The 15,635-nt window shown below is 38.3% G+C and overlaps 1 protein-coding gene across 5 annotated transcripts in view; it reads right to left on the reverse strand.

Moving 5' to 3' along the window:
* THADA (THADA armadillo repeat containing) overlaps positions 1–15,635 on the reverse strand; it is a 334,979-nt gene that overhangs the window by 266,676 nt on the left and 52,668 nt on the right. For all 5 annotated transcript variants that reach the window (XM_070798571.1, XM_070798568.1, XM_070798569.1 and 2 more), the window contains 2 exons: positions 14,404–14,561; positions 4,310–4,419 (listed from right to left, as the gene is read on the reverse strand). In XM_070798571.1, the coding sequence (XP_070654672.1) occupies positions 4,310–4,419; positions 14,404–14,561 (268 nt within the window). The remainder of the gene's footprint in view (positions 1–4,309; positions 4,420–14,403; positions 14,562–15,635) is intronic.

Raw genomic sequence — 15,635 nt, forward strand, 5'->3', positions numbered from 1 at the left:
CCCTTAAGAGTTAAGCTTTTAATTTCTGGTTGAATAAATGAAAGCTAGATTCCCTGGTGTAGTGCTCTAGTTTAGGATTCTGTTCATTTTCATTGAAAGAATAACCTGAAATACTAAAATGACAGCACATAAATAAGCATATACAAATTTCATCAGAAACCTGAATTTACAGTTGTAACTTTAATGCATTTAACCACTAATCAAATGCTTAAGCAGGGAATTATGTGTAGGAAGGTGGTTATTTTTTTTTAAAGTATATGAATATTTCATCAAATTTAAAACAGAAAGCACCATATAACAAATCAGATTCTTAGAATCTGAGAAAATTAACTCAACATATTAAGTGTGTGTGTGTGTGTATGTGTGTGTGTGCAAGTGCTGCTTTCAAAAAATTCCCAGAAAAAGAACAGTGTCTCCCACTCCTATTTATTCTTAGATGATTGTTTAATGGTGAAGTCAGTTTACATTTGAAGACCTTCTGAATAATCTTATTAAAAACCAATTCAAACAATGTGGCTCATGTTTAACTCTTCGGTTATTTGCCCATTAATCTCTTTAAGTGCTTGCTTCCTTCACACAGCTGTAGTTCAAGAGGTGGCCAGCAGTTGGCCTCCATTTCAGTGGATTTTCATGAAAGTCCAGATTTCTTTCTGCAAACTTTAAAAATGCTGTATGCCTAAATAACTTTTTCATAACTTAAAAGCTTTCAAAAGGATCCAAAAGAAACATATTTTTCTTTTAAAAATAAAAACCAAACAAAAGGAAGCCACACATACTGCAAAGATGTTCTCTGTAAAACATTCTGTTCAGCAGATCTGAGATGTCTCCAAAGGGATCAAGAACCACTTGGTTTGGAAGCAACAGTTGGGAACTCATAACAGGTTGGTTAAAAGCCAATAGTAACAGCCATGAGGAGCTCTTCAATGCAGATTAGGGGTGGCTGCAATACTAAGCACTGGGCCTTGCCTTGTCTTCCTACTCCATTTATTTGGAATGCCTTCAATTGTACTTTCAACTACACAATACAGTTGTTGAAAAGCCTCTGTCCCTGGTCTTCTGTTCTTTTCTCCTTTTAAGTTTTTCCCTAAAGACTGCAATCATACTATGATATTTATGAAGAGAGCTCAGAAGATTATCTCCGTTTCTGTAATATCACCCAAACTAATCCATCTCCCAGTTATGACTTAAATATTTTCACCAGGTTATGCCACCATCATCTCACACTCAACACATACAAAACAAACTTAGTCATCTTTATCAAACGAATCCCCTCTTTCAGTCCCCTTGCCTTTGTTAACATCAATTCCACTTTTCTGGTCACTAGGAATTAAAGCACAGGAACAGTCATGGACTCCCTGGGGACCTTCATTACACACATTCTGTTTGCATCACATGGCAGATTGCATTCTTCAAAGATGGCCACCACTGTATCTCCCATCCAAATGTATTTCTACAATATGATCTTGCCACTTTACCATCAAATGGTAAAGTTTAAGTCTAATGCCCCTCCCCTTGAATCCAACTGGCTTTAAGACTCACTTAGAACCAAAACTTGCCTGGAAAATCCCATGGACGGAGGAGCCTGATAGGCTGCAGTCCATGGGGTCGCTAAGAGTCGGACACGACTGAGCGACTTCACTTTCACTTTTCGCTTTCATGCATTGGAGAAGGAAATGGCAACCCACTCCAGTGTTCTTGCCTGGAGAATCCCAGGGACGGGGGAGCCTGGTGGGCTGCTGTCTATGGGGTCACACAGAGTCGGCCACGACTGAAGCAACTTAGCATAGAACCAAAACAATGTACCTGAAGTAAAGCTATGAGACTTCCAAGGCCAGGTCAGAAAGCACCATGCAGTTTCTTCCTGGTTCTCTTGGAAACCTCTCTCTAGAGGAAGCCAGCTGCCATAGAAGAATTTCAGCTACCCTACGACTGCCATGCTGAAAGGCCACATGCAGTCCAAATGAGGCCCTATCTTCTAGTTATCCCACCAAGGTGCCATAATGTGAATAAGTCTGTCTTGGATCCTCCTGACCAGTTCATCTGTCAGCTGAATACCACCAACTGAATTCAGTAAATACCCCAAGGAGAAGAATCACTCAGGTATGTACTGCCCTAATTCTTGACGCATAAAATCATAAAATAAGAGACGTCCACGGCTTCCCTTCTAAGCATTCAAAATGTCATGTGTAGAGTTGTTACTACATGGGGCTAAACGTTAATCGAGATGTCACTTCTTTCCCTCCATTCCTAGAGCCATCATCAAAGCTTGTATCACCTCTGCTCTAGATTATTAATAGCTGATGCCAGGCTCTCCTCACTACTATCTGTCATTACAATCTATCTAACCTAACACTTGCAACTGAAAAACTACTTTGAGGTACCAACACCATAACCAACATCAGTCTCATAATGTTTTACACTTGTAGAAAACTTTATAATGCAAAAGGATCTTCATAAATATCTATTTTACTTGATCCATATAAGAAAGACCAGAGAGATCTGTCAATAGAGCAAATATTCTCTTCCTTACTTTATAAAGAGACCAGAGGCTGAGGAGATTCAATTTTATACAATCTCACTGCCAGCAGAACTAAGACCTCGTGTCATAGATCATTGCTAGTTCTCTATTCTACTTGCCTCCTGAGATCTGTTTCAGATTAAGAAAATGTTCAGTGCCTCTTTCCATCCCAACTATAGCGACTCTGCTTTCTAGGCATCCATAATAAGGCTTTTTCTATTCAACTGGATGTTATTGCCTAGTAACTCTACCACCACCGCAACAATCAGGCTGGCTCACTTACTCACCTAACAATCTGTCAGGCTGATTATAGCCTCTCAGTATTTACTTACAAAGTCTCCTCCTTTCTCCTCCTATCTACTTAAACCTTACTCATGTGTTAGCACAAATTCTGCCTCCTCCATTAAGCCCTACTAGCCCATCCCTGTTGCTTTCTCTCTGCTATTCCTACAGAATTTGCAAATTTAGCCCAAATTTTGACAATTTTATTGGATCATCTTGTTCAAGTGTCTTGGTCTCACTTTCCAGGCTCGTATTCAGCTAATACATATCCATACAGACAGCAATGCTGGGTGCTCACAGCCACTGTCTGTTCTGACCAGTCAGTGCCCATGACATACCATTTGTTAAATATTTTGAATTTCATCCCTGCTTATTTCTCCAACTAAACCATAAGCTCTTTGAGAGCAAGAAGCTTGTCTCATAAAGAAGTATTTCAGCCTCCAAACCAAGCATAGGACTAAACACACAGCTAGTGTTCAATACATACATTTGCTAATTGATTTGAAGGGAGTGAAGTGGATTGTGCTGTGAGAAAAAAATATTTTTAAGTCATCTCTACACTGGAAAGAAAGAGTTGCAAAGATAATAAAATATTTTCAAGATCAGCAGTTTAATGTCAGGGACATTTAAAAATGTATCATTTAAAGATATTCTGTGCAGCTCATAACTGTAGAAATGTTTTATAAATGTTTTTACCAGGAGTGTGAAAAAGTGTTTCAAAAATATTCAAGGAGTAGATGTCTTAAAGGCCCAAAATAAAATGTTTGCTGAGGCTACAAGGCTGGCAGAACTCTGCTTCATTTCAAAAAGTTTCCAGGCAATGGAAATGTTTTCTTGGAAAATACTACCTTTATTTAGAGAACACTTGCCATGAACACTTAGTCATTAAGTAATTTAAGGTTTCCTCACAAGCTCTTTGGAGGAAATCTATTATATGAATGAATGAAATTATCAGCCAGCACCTATAATGTAAAAAAAAAAATACATTTGGCTAAATATATGAAATCTACCTGAGTATTTTTCCAAGTAAGTGGGAAAATCTTTTATATTTTTTGGTCTATTTACTGTTCTTTTACATTTTTCTACAAGATAAAATTACGAATAAAAACATAAAATCCTTAAGTGTTTCTCTGTCTGTAATGCACACAAATCCAAAAAACTGGAGGGCTTATTTTATTCCACAAGCCAAGTAATTTTCAAACAGACAAAACAGTGATTTCATTCAATGAAAATAAATGTTAAACTTCAAAGCTATTTTTAGTAAGATCTTTGAGTTTGTGTCAAATCACCTTTCAATAAGAGAGCAACTCGGTTTGGACATTTCACTCCATCATCTGCAGTAAATCATACGGTGAAACCTAAGAAAACAATTTCTTCCAAGAGTTTTGAAGCCAACTAAGTCTTACTCTTTTAAACATCAAAAGACATAGCTAAATTCTACTTCAAGCACATGGCTTGTACATGTGGTCTTTTTAAAACGTACACAAAGGGATATTTGCTTTGTTTTACCTGTTTAGGATTTCAGTGAGTTTCACAAAGCCAGTGTAAGCCAGTTCAAATGCTCCTCTGTGCCTGGACTGTAAAAGGTGTTGTTTAAAGTAATCTCCTATTTCTTTTACCTTCAAAACAAAATCAAAAAATAAATATTCAACTTAAGTTTACACTGACAGGTGTATTCATGTCCGTAACCACTTAGAACTCAGGTCTAGATGTCTGTTTAGCACCTACTATGCAACAGTTAATATTTTAAGCATTTTGACACCATCACAATTGATTCTCACAATGAAGCCATGAAAGAAGCACTATTATTATCTCCACTTTACGATGGGGAAAAAGGAGGCCCAGAAAGACCAAGTAACTTATTCAAGGTCACACAGCAAGTCGATGGTAAAAACAGTGCATAAACCTAGGCAATTTGGCTCCAGAGCTGACCAAGGTTTAACAGCTACGCTAGACCTGCCTCCCTATGCCAGCTTCACAGACCTTGCTGTTTTCTCTGTTAGCTCATAGCATTCAATACCAACAGCAAATCACAAAAAGTGACAACCTTCACTCACCCAGGTCTAGGTGAAATAATTACCTATTTTTTCTCTCTTCAAAAATTTTTTTTTCTATTATGACTAAAATATACATAAATTTTACCATTTTAACCATTCTTGGGTCTACAGTTCAGTGGCGTTCAGTATATTCACTTTGCTGCACAACCACCATCTATCTACAGAATTTTTCATCTTCCCAAACTAAAACTCCAACCTACTAAACAATATTTTCCAAAAATTACCTTTTTATACACACACACACACACACAAACGTTAATGGCCATGCAAGATTTAGGGCAAAGGGCACCCTGAAAACTGACAGGCTTCACTCTGAGTCAGAAGCATGGAGCTTTCCAGTATGCTACCCAATCACTTTTCTACATGCTGCCTTTCTCCATGCAAGTTTAAACAATTAACAAATATGACAATATATTTTAAAGAAGACATAACTGACAGTTAGTTGCTGATGAGGTTCTGCACAGCATGAACTGTTAATGAGTGGGTTGACTGTACTTTTATACCATAAGATTTGGTAGCTGATCAGCTTTAGAAAATCAAGATTCTGTATATAACCTCAGTACCTCTTGATCCAGGTCTTCCCAGCAGGTCACAGAATGGTGAAAAAGGAAGCTTACCCCAAATAGCTCACACATGTTTATTCAGAAACAACTTCTACCCTAGTACAGTGACTGGTGTTCTGCACACATTAGAGATGATAAACAGCAGAAAAAGCAGTTGAACATGTGACCATGGGCAACTGCCTCAGTCTCCTCATCTATAAACTGGGAATAATAACAGTACTTGCCTCGTAGATTGTGCAGAGAAGGCAGTGGCAACCCACTCCAGTACTCTTGCCTGGAAAATCCCATGGATGGAGGAGCCTGGTGGGCTGCAGTCCATGGGGTTGCTAAGAGTCGGACACGACTGAGCGACTTCACTTTCACTTTTCACTTTCATGCACTGGAGAAGGAAATGGCAACCCACTCCAGTATTCTTGCCTGGAGAATCCCAGGGACAGAGGAGCCTGGTGGGCTGCCATCTATGGGGTCGCACAGAGTCAGACACGACTGAAGTGATTTAGCAGCAGCAGCAGCATAGATTGTGTATTAAAGTGAGTTAATAAATTTAAAAGCTCAGCATAGGCCCTTAATTTATAAACCCATTCAGTTCAACTTGAGCTCCATATGGGCTTCCAAACAGAGAAAAGGCAAAGCCATATTCTAAACTCAAAATATATACAATTATAGAAAGATGGGTGATACATTTAGAGATATAAGAATCAGACATGAGGTCAAGAAAGAACCAAAGAAGCAGGCTACAACAGAAGTTTTAAATCTATTTAAGTTTAAAACACTTCAATATCATCAAAGAGTGGCATGTCGTGCTCTTCAGCTAAAGTTTTCAGGTGAAGATCTGATGATACCCCTAATTTTTAATATTTTTGATAAGCTACATACTACTAGTTGTCACCTGGAGAAGGGAAAGGCTACCCACTCCAGTATTCTGGCCTGGAGAATTCCATGGACTGTATAGTCCATGGGGTCGCAAAGAGTCAGACATGACTGAGTGACTTTCACTAGTTGTCAGGGTAAGCCTTACCCTTTTACCTTCAATATGTAATTTCAGAGTATATTTTGAACAGAATTATCAAGCACTAATTCTGCATTTAACCCCCAAGACAGACCTGTAGCTCCATAACCTTACAAAATAGGACTGAAAGAAACATCAGTTACTTAACTGGTTATGACCATCACTTCCATTACTTGAAAAACTAAAGATTTCTAAGAAGGTGTTTTAAGGCACAAAAAATAAAAACAGGAAGTCATAGAGATGGGGTCTCTCCATATCCTGAATTTTTTTAATATTAAAGATATTAAAACATACTTCACGAAAACGAATGTTCCCGGTAAAGTGCTTCTCTGTGGATTTACAATCTAGTTCTCAAACAAAGATCAGATGTTCCTTGCTTCCTTTACCTTAATTCCCTTTAAAGGGGCCCAAACCAAAAAGCATATAATAAAATCAAAGACCTCAAAGTGAATGAGACAAGTAGATGGTCTCTTCTCAACCCTACTGGCCTCAGAAAACAGTATGAGTTTCTAAAGATGTATGTGAGAAGTAGACAGTTTTTCTTATTTCAATTTGCACTTTATTTCCCAACAAACCTACCTAGGTAATATTAAGGCTTAATATGAATTTTTCCCTTTAAAGAGAGTATATTTCTATTCATCAGATAGTAAGTACTTCTTTAGCACTCTGTCAAATGCTCAGTAGCTAGCTCAGTTTTGGGTCGACAAAGAACAAAACAAGACGTCTGTCCTCAGAAGGCTTTCAGTTCAGAGAAAACCAGTATGCTGGATGGTACCTATCAGGAGCTTAACTGCACTATGAAATGAAAGTTCTTTTTACATTGAAATAAATTATTACAGTAAGATTAACGGCTTTATGTGAAGAACTGACCCACTGGAAAAGATCCTGATGCTGGGAAAGACTGAAGGACGAAAGAGGATGAGATGGTTGGATGGCATCGATGGACATGAGTTTGAGCAGGCTCTGGGAGTTGTTGATGGGCAGGGAAGGCTGGTGTGCTGCAGTCCATGGGGTCGCAAAGAGCTGGACAGGACTGAGCGACTGAACCGAACAGAAGATTAGTGGCTAGACCTTAAACAGGTTATACTTGGGTGAATCAATATGGAAAAAGATAACTAACATAACAAACAGCTGGGATATTAGAATGAATGAACAAACACTTATTAAGTACCTGTTACCTCCCAGATACTTCATGGGGTCTTTTTATATGAATGAACACAGACTATACAGGAGATTGATAGCAGACCTAGCTGAATGGCCTCAAGGTTTCATGCTAGAAAACAGTGGAAGAAGACAGGGTTGCAAGGTAGGGATGTACCTATCACACAAGGAGTGGGAGGGGTCAACCTAGCAACATGGTCCATGAGTAGCTGGACAAGGAAAAGGAGCCATGCCTTCCCTTGGATGAACAGAGTACAGGGAACGTATTTAACTCTGCAGAAACTTACAACAAAAGTAGAATCAGAAAAATACTTTTTTAATTTAATTAAAACAATGAAACAGTCCTCTGAAAATTCAAGTTGATTGTCTTTTAATCTATTTGATGCTAATCTCCTATTTAAAGTTCACAAAAACATTTCTTTCTTTTTTATGTTTTTTTTCACTGTGCTGGGTCTTCGTTACTACACGGGCTTTCCTCTAGTTGCAGGGAGCTGGAGCTAGTGCACCAGCTTCTCACTGCGGTGGCTTCTTTTGTTGCAGAGTACAGGCTCTAGGGCACGCAGGCTTCATCGGTTGTGGCTCCCAGGCTTTAGAGCACAGGCTCAATAATCATGGCATATGGGCTTAGCTGCTCCATGGCATGTGGGATCTTACCAGACCGGGGTCAAACCTGTGTCTCCTGCAGTGCAGGAGGATTCTTTACCACTGAGCCACCAAGAAAGCCTCAAAACACTTCTTTTCTCATGGATGATGTCTTTATAAAACATTTTCTTAATAAATAATACATATCTTAGACTTTTTGAAAGGGAATTAAAGTATCAATAAAAATTTTTTCAAAGGCCACTTATTTCTAGTCTTAAAATTAAATTCTAGTCACTAGCTCTTTGGGGGATGGTTTTGGTCACCAATGAAAAGCTATGATAAACCTAGACAGTGTGTTTAAAAGGATAGACATCACTTTGCCAACAAAGGTCCATATAGTCAAAGCTATGGTTTTTCCAATAGTCCTGTATGGATGTGAGAGTTGGATCATAAAGAAGGCTGAGTGCCGAAGAACTGATGCTTTTGAACTGTGGTGCTGGAGAAGACTCTTGAGAGTCCCTTGGACAGTAAGGAGGTCAAAACAGTCAATCCTAAAGGAAATCAACCCTGAATATTCATTGAGAGGACTGATGGCTAAAACTGAAGCTCCAATACTTTGGCCACCTGAGGCAAACAGCCAACTCACTGGAAAAGACCCTGATGCTGGGAAAGATTGAAGGCAGGAAGAGAGGGGGATGCCAGAGGAGGAGATGGCTGGATTGCATCACTGACTCAATGGACCTGAATTTGAGCAAACTGTGGGAGATAGGGAAGGACAGGGAAGCCTGATGTGCTGCAGTCCATGGGGTAGCAAAAAGTCGGACACAACTTAGTGATGAACAACACTATCTTTTAAAGTTTAGTATATTCTGGTTCTAACTTTCCATAAAACCTACTTCTATAGACAAATTAACATGCTTTATGAACTTACAGGGTGTAAATTTCCACAGGGGACATGCCACGTCTCTAGGCACCTATAATTTAACTATGGACTAAACAGAGGAGCAACATAAATGTTCATCTAAAGCATGAACTCCACAAAGGACAAATGTAAATACATTTTTCATTTGTTCTTTAAATAGTAGAGAGAAATACAATAAAAAACAAAAAGCTAATTCCCTTCACTACAAGTTAGAAAGGCCAAAACAGATTCAAGTATACAGGTGGGACATTTCTACAAAGAGCATGTGCAGTGGTCAAGATCTGGGATTCTGGAGACAAGAAGTCTGGGTTTAGGAGCCCTACTCAGCTTCCTTATCAATACAAGCTAATTATGTAACAGAGTTCCCTGCTCTGTGAAATGGGGATAAAACTAGAAGCTACTTCACAGGATTATTCTAAGAAATAAATGAGATTATGCATATAAGCATTTAGCAGAGTACCTGGCAGAGAGTAGCAAGCAATATTGCTAAATGTCAATTTTTGTTTTTATTTTGTGTCATGAGGTAGTGAGACTTAATCCCTAAAACCTTAATTAATTTCCCTAAACCTTCTCTGGTGGCTCAGATGGTAAAGAATCTGCCCGCAATGTGAGAGACCCAAGTTTGATCCCTGGGTCAGGAAGATCCCCTGAAGAAGGGAATGGCTACCCACTCTAGTATTCTTAGGGTTTCCTTGGTGGCTCAGATGGTAAAGAATCTACCTGCAATGTGGGAGACCTGGTTTCGATTCCTGGGTCAGGAAGACACCCTGGAGAAGGAAATGGCTACCCACTCCAGTATTTTTGCTGGTGGGCTACAGTCCATGGGGTCGCAAAGAGTCAGACATGACAGAGTGATTAACACACACATTCATCCAAACCTTCAATTTTACTTTAAGACACAGCCACTTCTTATAACCTTAGGGATGTCAAGAGGAATTTCTAATTCCACTTTGGTTAAATAGAATAGTTCATAAAAGTTTGTAGTATAGTCAGATAACGTTTTACACTGGACATTCTCTACCATTGTGATTTCTTACTAACACCTGGGATTTCTTCAAAGCCCAAACACTGTCCTCCTACATAATGATAACAAAGATGATGGTTTCCTGGTATTCAGGTATCCTCCCATCAGAACGTTTATTCTTTGTCTTCTGGCAAATTCTTAACCGTGTGCCACTTCAACAGTTGCCCTTCAGTCTGACTTTCTGAAATGAAATTCCGTCTTGAATCTCTTACTGCACTTCTAAGCCCTTTGAAGTCAGAGAACCACATATTATATTTCTTAATGTTGCCACAACTCATGTAGTAAGGCAGTCAATATATAGTTGACTAAATGATGTGATTCCACGCTCAACCTCACATCCCAGTAACATAACCGTGCAGCCTGCATTCAGTACAGTTCAATAAATACTTTGAACTGATTTCTAAAAACTAAACTTTGGTAGAAGAAAATACAGAAGCAATCTCTTGAAGACAGATGAATACTAATAAACATATATCCCATTTGTAGATCATTAACAAAAACTGAAACAGAGACAAAAGGCACTGAGGAAATGTGTATGAAAATTACAACAGCATCTAAAGTAGGAGTTTTTTTAATTGCCCATGTCTAATAGTTCAAACAGGTAATTATTTTTATTCATGTGATTTCTGGGGCAATAATTACTAGAAAGGGGAAAGCAGATATTAAAAAAAAAAATTCTACCCAGAAGCTTCTTCTTAGGAATATTAGGAGAAGTATATAAAGAGATGAACTGATGGCCCAGGTACAGGAAGTTGTTTAAGAAAATCAGTGGGTACTGGGTATCCAATATCCCATGGAAAGAGGACCAACAGTGTATCAAGCAAAGCTTCCAGCTCAAAGCCCAGACAAACTAGTCAGGAAGTGGTAAGATAAGGTTGCAGCACTGCTCACTCTTTGAGGGTCTCGACTTACATCCCTCAAAGCTGGTTTTATCTCTGCCTCTCGGACAGGGACCTTATGAAAAGAACCTTTCATTTCATGATTACAGCGCAGGAGGAAGGTCAGACGTGCCTCTGAATGAACACATTTTCCTCTTGCTGAAGTCGTGGAGGACACACTGCTTCATACGCAGTCATCGAGGGAAGGCGCATTTGCTCAAAATTCAGTGGCAAGTTACCTGACTATCCACTACTTGCAAAAATCTGGTTGGCTATGGGAAGCTGAGAAAATTAAATTTAAAGAAAGATTAAATGAGCCATGCAGAACAAAGGTGGCACTGTGTCGTGCTGGAACAGAGGCTGGGAAGCAAAAGAATCGGGTTCCTATCCCAGAGTTGCCACACACCAGCTTTGTGATCTTGGGCAAACGAGGTAACATCCAAAGCCTTCAGTCTCCCCTTGTGCAAGGGAGCTGGATAATATCATCTCTGTGATCCTTCCAACGAGGAGTCTGTGAATTATATACTCAGAATTATAAACAAGCACCAGCTCCTCTCCTCGAACAGCAGCAAAAATCCCCAAATTGGAGTTTCACTACCTGCTGGCCTGTTAAAAGCATCTTTATGCATGGGGGATTGAAGTTGTCCAAGGGCTGTCAAATCAGGATGGGCTTCAAGGAGCTGAGTTTCCAAAAGAAATCCAGCCCTCCATTTACATGTGAGACCTCAAATTCCCAGTTGTAATGGAATCCTATTACTTTTTCAGGAGTGAAGGGTGAGTGGGGAACAAGAAAAGCATCAGGCTGAACATCAATATTTCAGGATCTATAGAACAGCTTCCCTCATCCATTGAGAGAAAAGCAGATCATGGTTTTTATGATTCTTGGGAGTAAGAAATCCAAATTTTCACCTCAAACAGAGAGCATTCTGTCTGCAAGTCACCTTTGTCTCTGCAGGTCTCTTGCGGTAACATTCACCTACACTGTTGATTCTTAAATCTGTAGCTCTGCCACTATGTGCCCAGAAGATCTGGTGATACTAGGGCATCTATGCCCTCGGAAGGAAGGTAGACTCCCTAGGCCTGGTCCTGCCACTCCAACGCAAACTACATTCTTCTCTGTTGTTTATATTTTTAACTCTTAAAAGTACTAAGTACACGGGAGTATGTTTAAAGGAATTTCATGGAACAAAATTTTACGTTTAAAAGCAGGAATCCTCTATAATACAAATAACATTAATTTCTTGTTGACTTTACGAGTTCATTGTCTATATGCTCCCACACTTTCAGAAGCATTTTTAAATTTTTTTAGAAAAATTAAAATATTTTTAGTAAAATTGAAGGTGATCAAGATTCAAGTTTTCCAAAGAGGGCAGGGTTTCAATGTCAGAAAAGTGCTATCACATACACTCTTGGTCACTCACCCAGTCAATTAAATATTTGTGGGGTTGCCATGTGAATGGCGACATGGAGAAATGACCAGACCTCATTAGAATGGAAATGAATATTTCACAGAAAAACAGGATTCTATTTCTTATTCAAGAAAACAGTTATTAGAAGAGTTCTCTGGTTTGTAACGACCTCTCTTTGTTGTTGTTGTCACATTTTGTCTATTTTACATTATTTTCCAATTTTGTATGGATGAGAGAGTTGGACTGTGAAGAAGGCTGAGCACTGAAGAATTGATGCTTTTGAACTGTGGTGTTGGAGAAGACTCTTGAAGTTCCTTGGACTGCAAGGAGATCCAACCAGTCCATTCTGAAGGAGATCAGCCCTGGGATTTCTTTGGAAGGAATGATGCTAAAGCTGAAACTCCAGTATTTTGGCCACCTCATACGAAGAGTTGACTCATTGGAAAAGACTCTGATACTGGGAGGAATTGGGGGCAGGAGGAGAAGGGGACGACAGAGGATGAGATGGCTGGATGGCATCACTGACCCGATGGACATGAGTCTGAGTGAACTGTGGGAGTTGGTGATGGACAGGGAGGCCTGGCGTGCTGCGATTCATGGGGTCACAAAGAGTCGGACACGACTGAGCGACTGAACTGAACTGAGCTGAACTGAATTCCCAGTTTTAACCTGGATATCCCACATGACTTCGTAAGACTTGGATGTCCTACAAAAGGTGTCAAGTCAAAATGATTTTCACAGGAAGCTTTCAGGTCTTTCTCAGTTACAGTAAAAGTAAAACAATGTTTCCCTTAATTTTCTTTTTTTAAAACACAGGCCAACAAACCCCAAAACTAGATGTTTTAACTTGTCCTTGAAAAGCTGAGAAGTCAAGGGGCTCTCTAGCCCATGTTTACTTCTTAGTGAGATGGTGAACATCAGTGAAGTAATCATTAATCATAGCTGGATTCCTCAGCAAAGATGTTGGCATTGGCACTCTAGCCAGTCACCAGCAAGGACTGCAAGGAACGCTGGGACACTAACGCCTGTTTGATTTGGAAGAGAATACGGAACATGATGAAGCCGGCAGCGTCCTGCTCCCCTTCACCGCTCTCCATCTCAGAGCCTTGCAACATCACATGCCCAGCTGTTAACCAGATGCGAGCACATTAGCCACAGCGAGTGTGAGAATAAAAATATTAGCATTATTTCCATGGTACTGGTCACATGGTTATTATAGAAATAATCAGCATTAGCATACTACAATATTTGTTTTGTTCTTAGATGTCGTAACACCCTACGGGAAAAATTATCTTTATTTGAAAAAGGTTAAAAATGAAAGTACATGTTATATATCTTTGCTGGAAAATGGTGGGAAATGGATTTGTTGAAACCATATGGAAAGGAAGAGGGAATCAATTAAAAACAGAAATCTAATAAATCTAAAATATTTCCAAATGAAATGCTTGTGGTAAGCTAATTTCTTGTAAACACTGCACTCAAGTCCCTTGAACAGTCCCAGATGGTGAACTAACTTTGTGGTCTTAAAATGAAAGTCAGCCAAAAAAACCAAAGTAACTATATAACTTTATCATCAATGCAGAGAGAACCATGAGATCCATAATTAACCTATATATGTATATATTTTTTTCTTTCCAAAATTTAAGAGGTTTGTGGAGTTTTCCTAAAGAGACGATTTCATTTAAATTTGAAGTTTGTGTGTATTCAATGGAGAAACAAAAATTCAAACGATAATACTGAAGTTAAAAGTGAGGTAAGAGCTAAAATTATGTATATAACTTAGAAAAATAAAAACATTTCTAAAAATGCCAAAGTTTGGAAATGTATTGCAAGGTCCAGTTTCTACACATTAGTGAACCTTTTTCAGCTGACATCTGTTAAGATTTTATTCAAGAAAAATGTTTCCAAAAAAATTTGTTTAAGTTGGGTTATAAATAAAAGTTTGGGATATATGCTTTGACCAGAGATTATACCAAGTGGAATCAACGCCTACCCTACCTGCTGCACCGTCAACAGTCCATCGGGAGACTCTGGCACAGACCGCATGGGTAGAAGCTGGCACAGCGAGCCTAAGAGTAAAGCAACTTCCTTCATGCTTCTCCAGCAACACACCAGCACCATCTGAGCAGTTACGTCACATGTTTTTCCTTCTTTACCTTAAAAAAATAAAACAACTATTGCAACACTAGACACTTGATTACTCACATCCCAGGTTTCTTAGAACAAGCTTGTTCATAATTTCCCCAAGAATAATCTGTTTGAACAAACCAATCTGTCATATACTATATTTATTCAGGAGAAAATAACTAACACTTGTCCGGCATGTGCTATGGGCCGGAATCACCCTCTAAGTATTTTCTTTAATATAGCCATATTCAAGGTAAAATAAAAACAGTAGTCTTCTAAAACCAAACCCTAACTTTTGGAAATTAATGGAATCAACTCTTTCCACCTTTCAGTCATCCATAAAATACGACTATAATAAATATACTTTACTATTTGTTTCAGTGGGGGTGGTTGCTACGTCAGTAGAATAACAGGATACGACTTTCCTTTCAAAGGAATATACAAGTTATCTTTTTAAATATACTTAAATTCCATAGTCAATTAGCTATAATCTTTACTCTCTTTTTCTAGCTTTAGGAATATTTTTGTACTGACATTAAAAAAAAAAATCCAAAACAAACTATTAAATTTAAAAGGTAAGTTAACAAAATAATCTCTTTAACATAATCCCCTTTGTCTTTTAAAAGTCTGCTAAACTCAAAGGATAATGTGTCAATACATACACTTAAATACAGCAAATAGGTCTGAAACATATACACTAAGAAGGGAAGAAGTAGGATTGGAGAGGAAATAAGGAAATGGGAAAAAAAATAAAATTAATTTGTTTTTAGCTTGCATTTACCTCTGAATTATTTGAAACGATTACAACAAGCATACATTTATATAATTTTTTAAAAAATAGAGAAATTTTTACAAGACAATATCCCCATCTAGTGGAGAATGTAGAATATGTTCTAAACCAATAAGATATTACTGCTTCTGATAACTTTTTATAGCATTGAAGAAAATTATAAAAGAATAACTGAGAAAACAAACAGTAAGAATTCGAATTCTGAAGTCCCGGTGCAAAAGAGTCGCTGACATTTTATTTATTTATTTATTTTTTTGCAATTTTTTTAAAATTTTATTTTATTTTTAAACTTTACATAATTGCAAAACTAATA

Source organism: Bos indicus, chromosome 11, assembly GCF_029378745.1.
Source record: "Bos indicus isolate NIAB-ARS_2022 breed Sahiwal x Tharparkar chromosome 11, NIAB-ARS_B.indTharparkar_mat_pri_1.0, whole genome shotgun sequence".
Lineage (NCBI taxonomy): Eukaryota > Metazoa > Chordata > Mammalia > Artiodactyla > Bovidae > Bos > Bos indicus.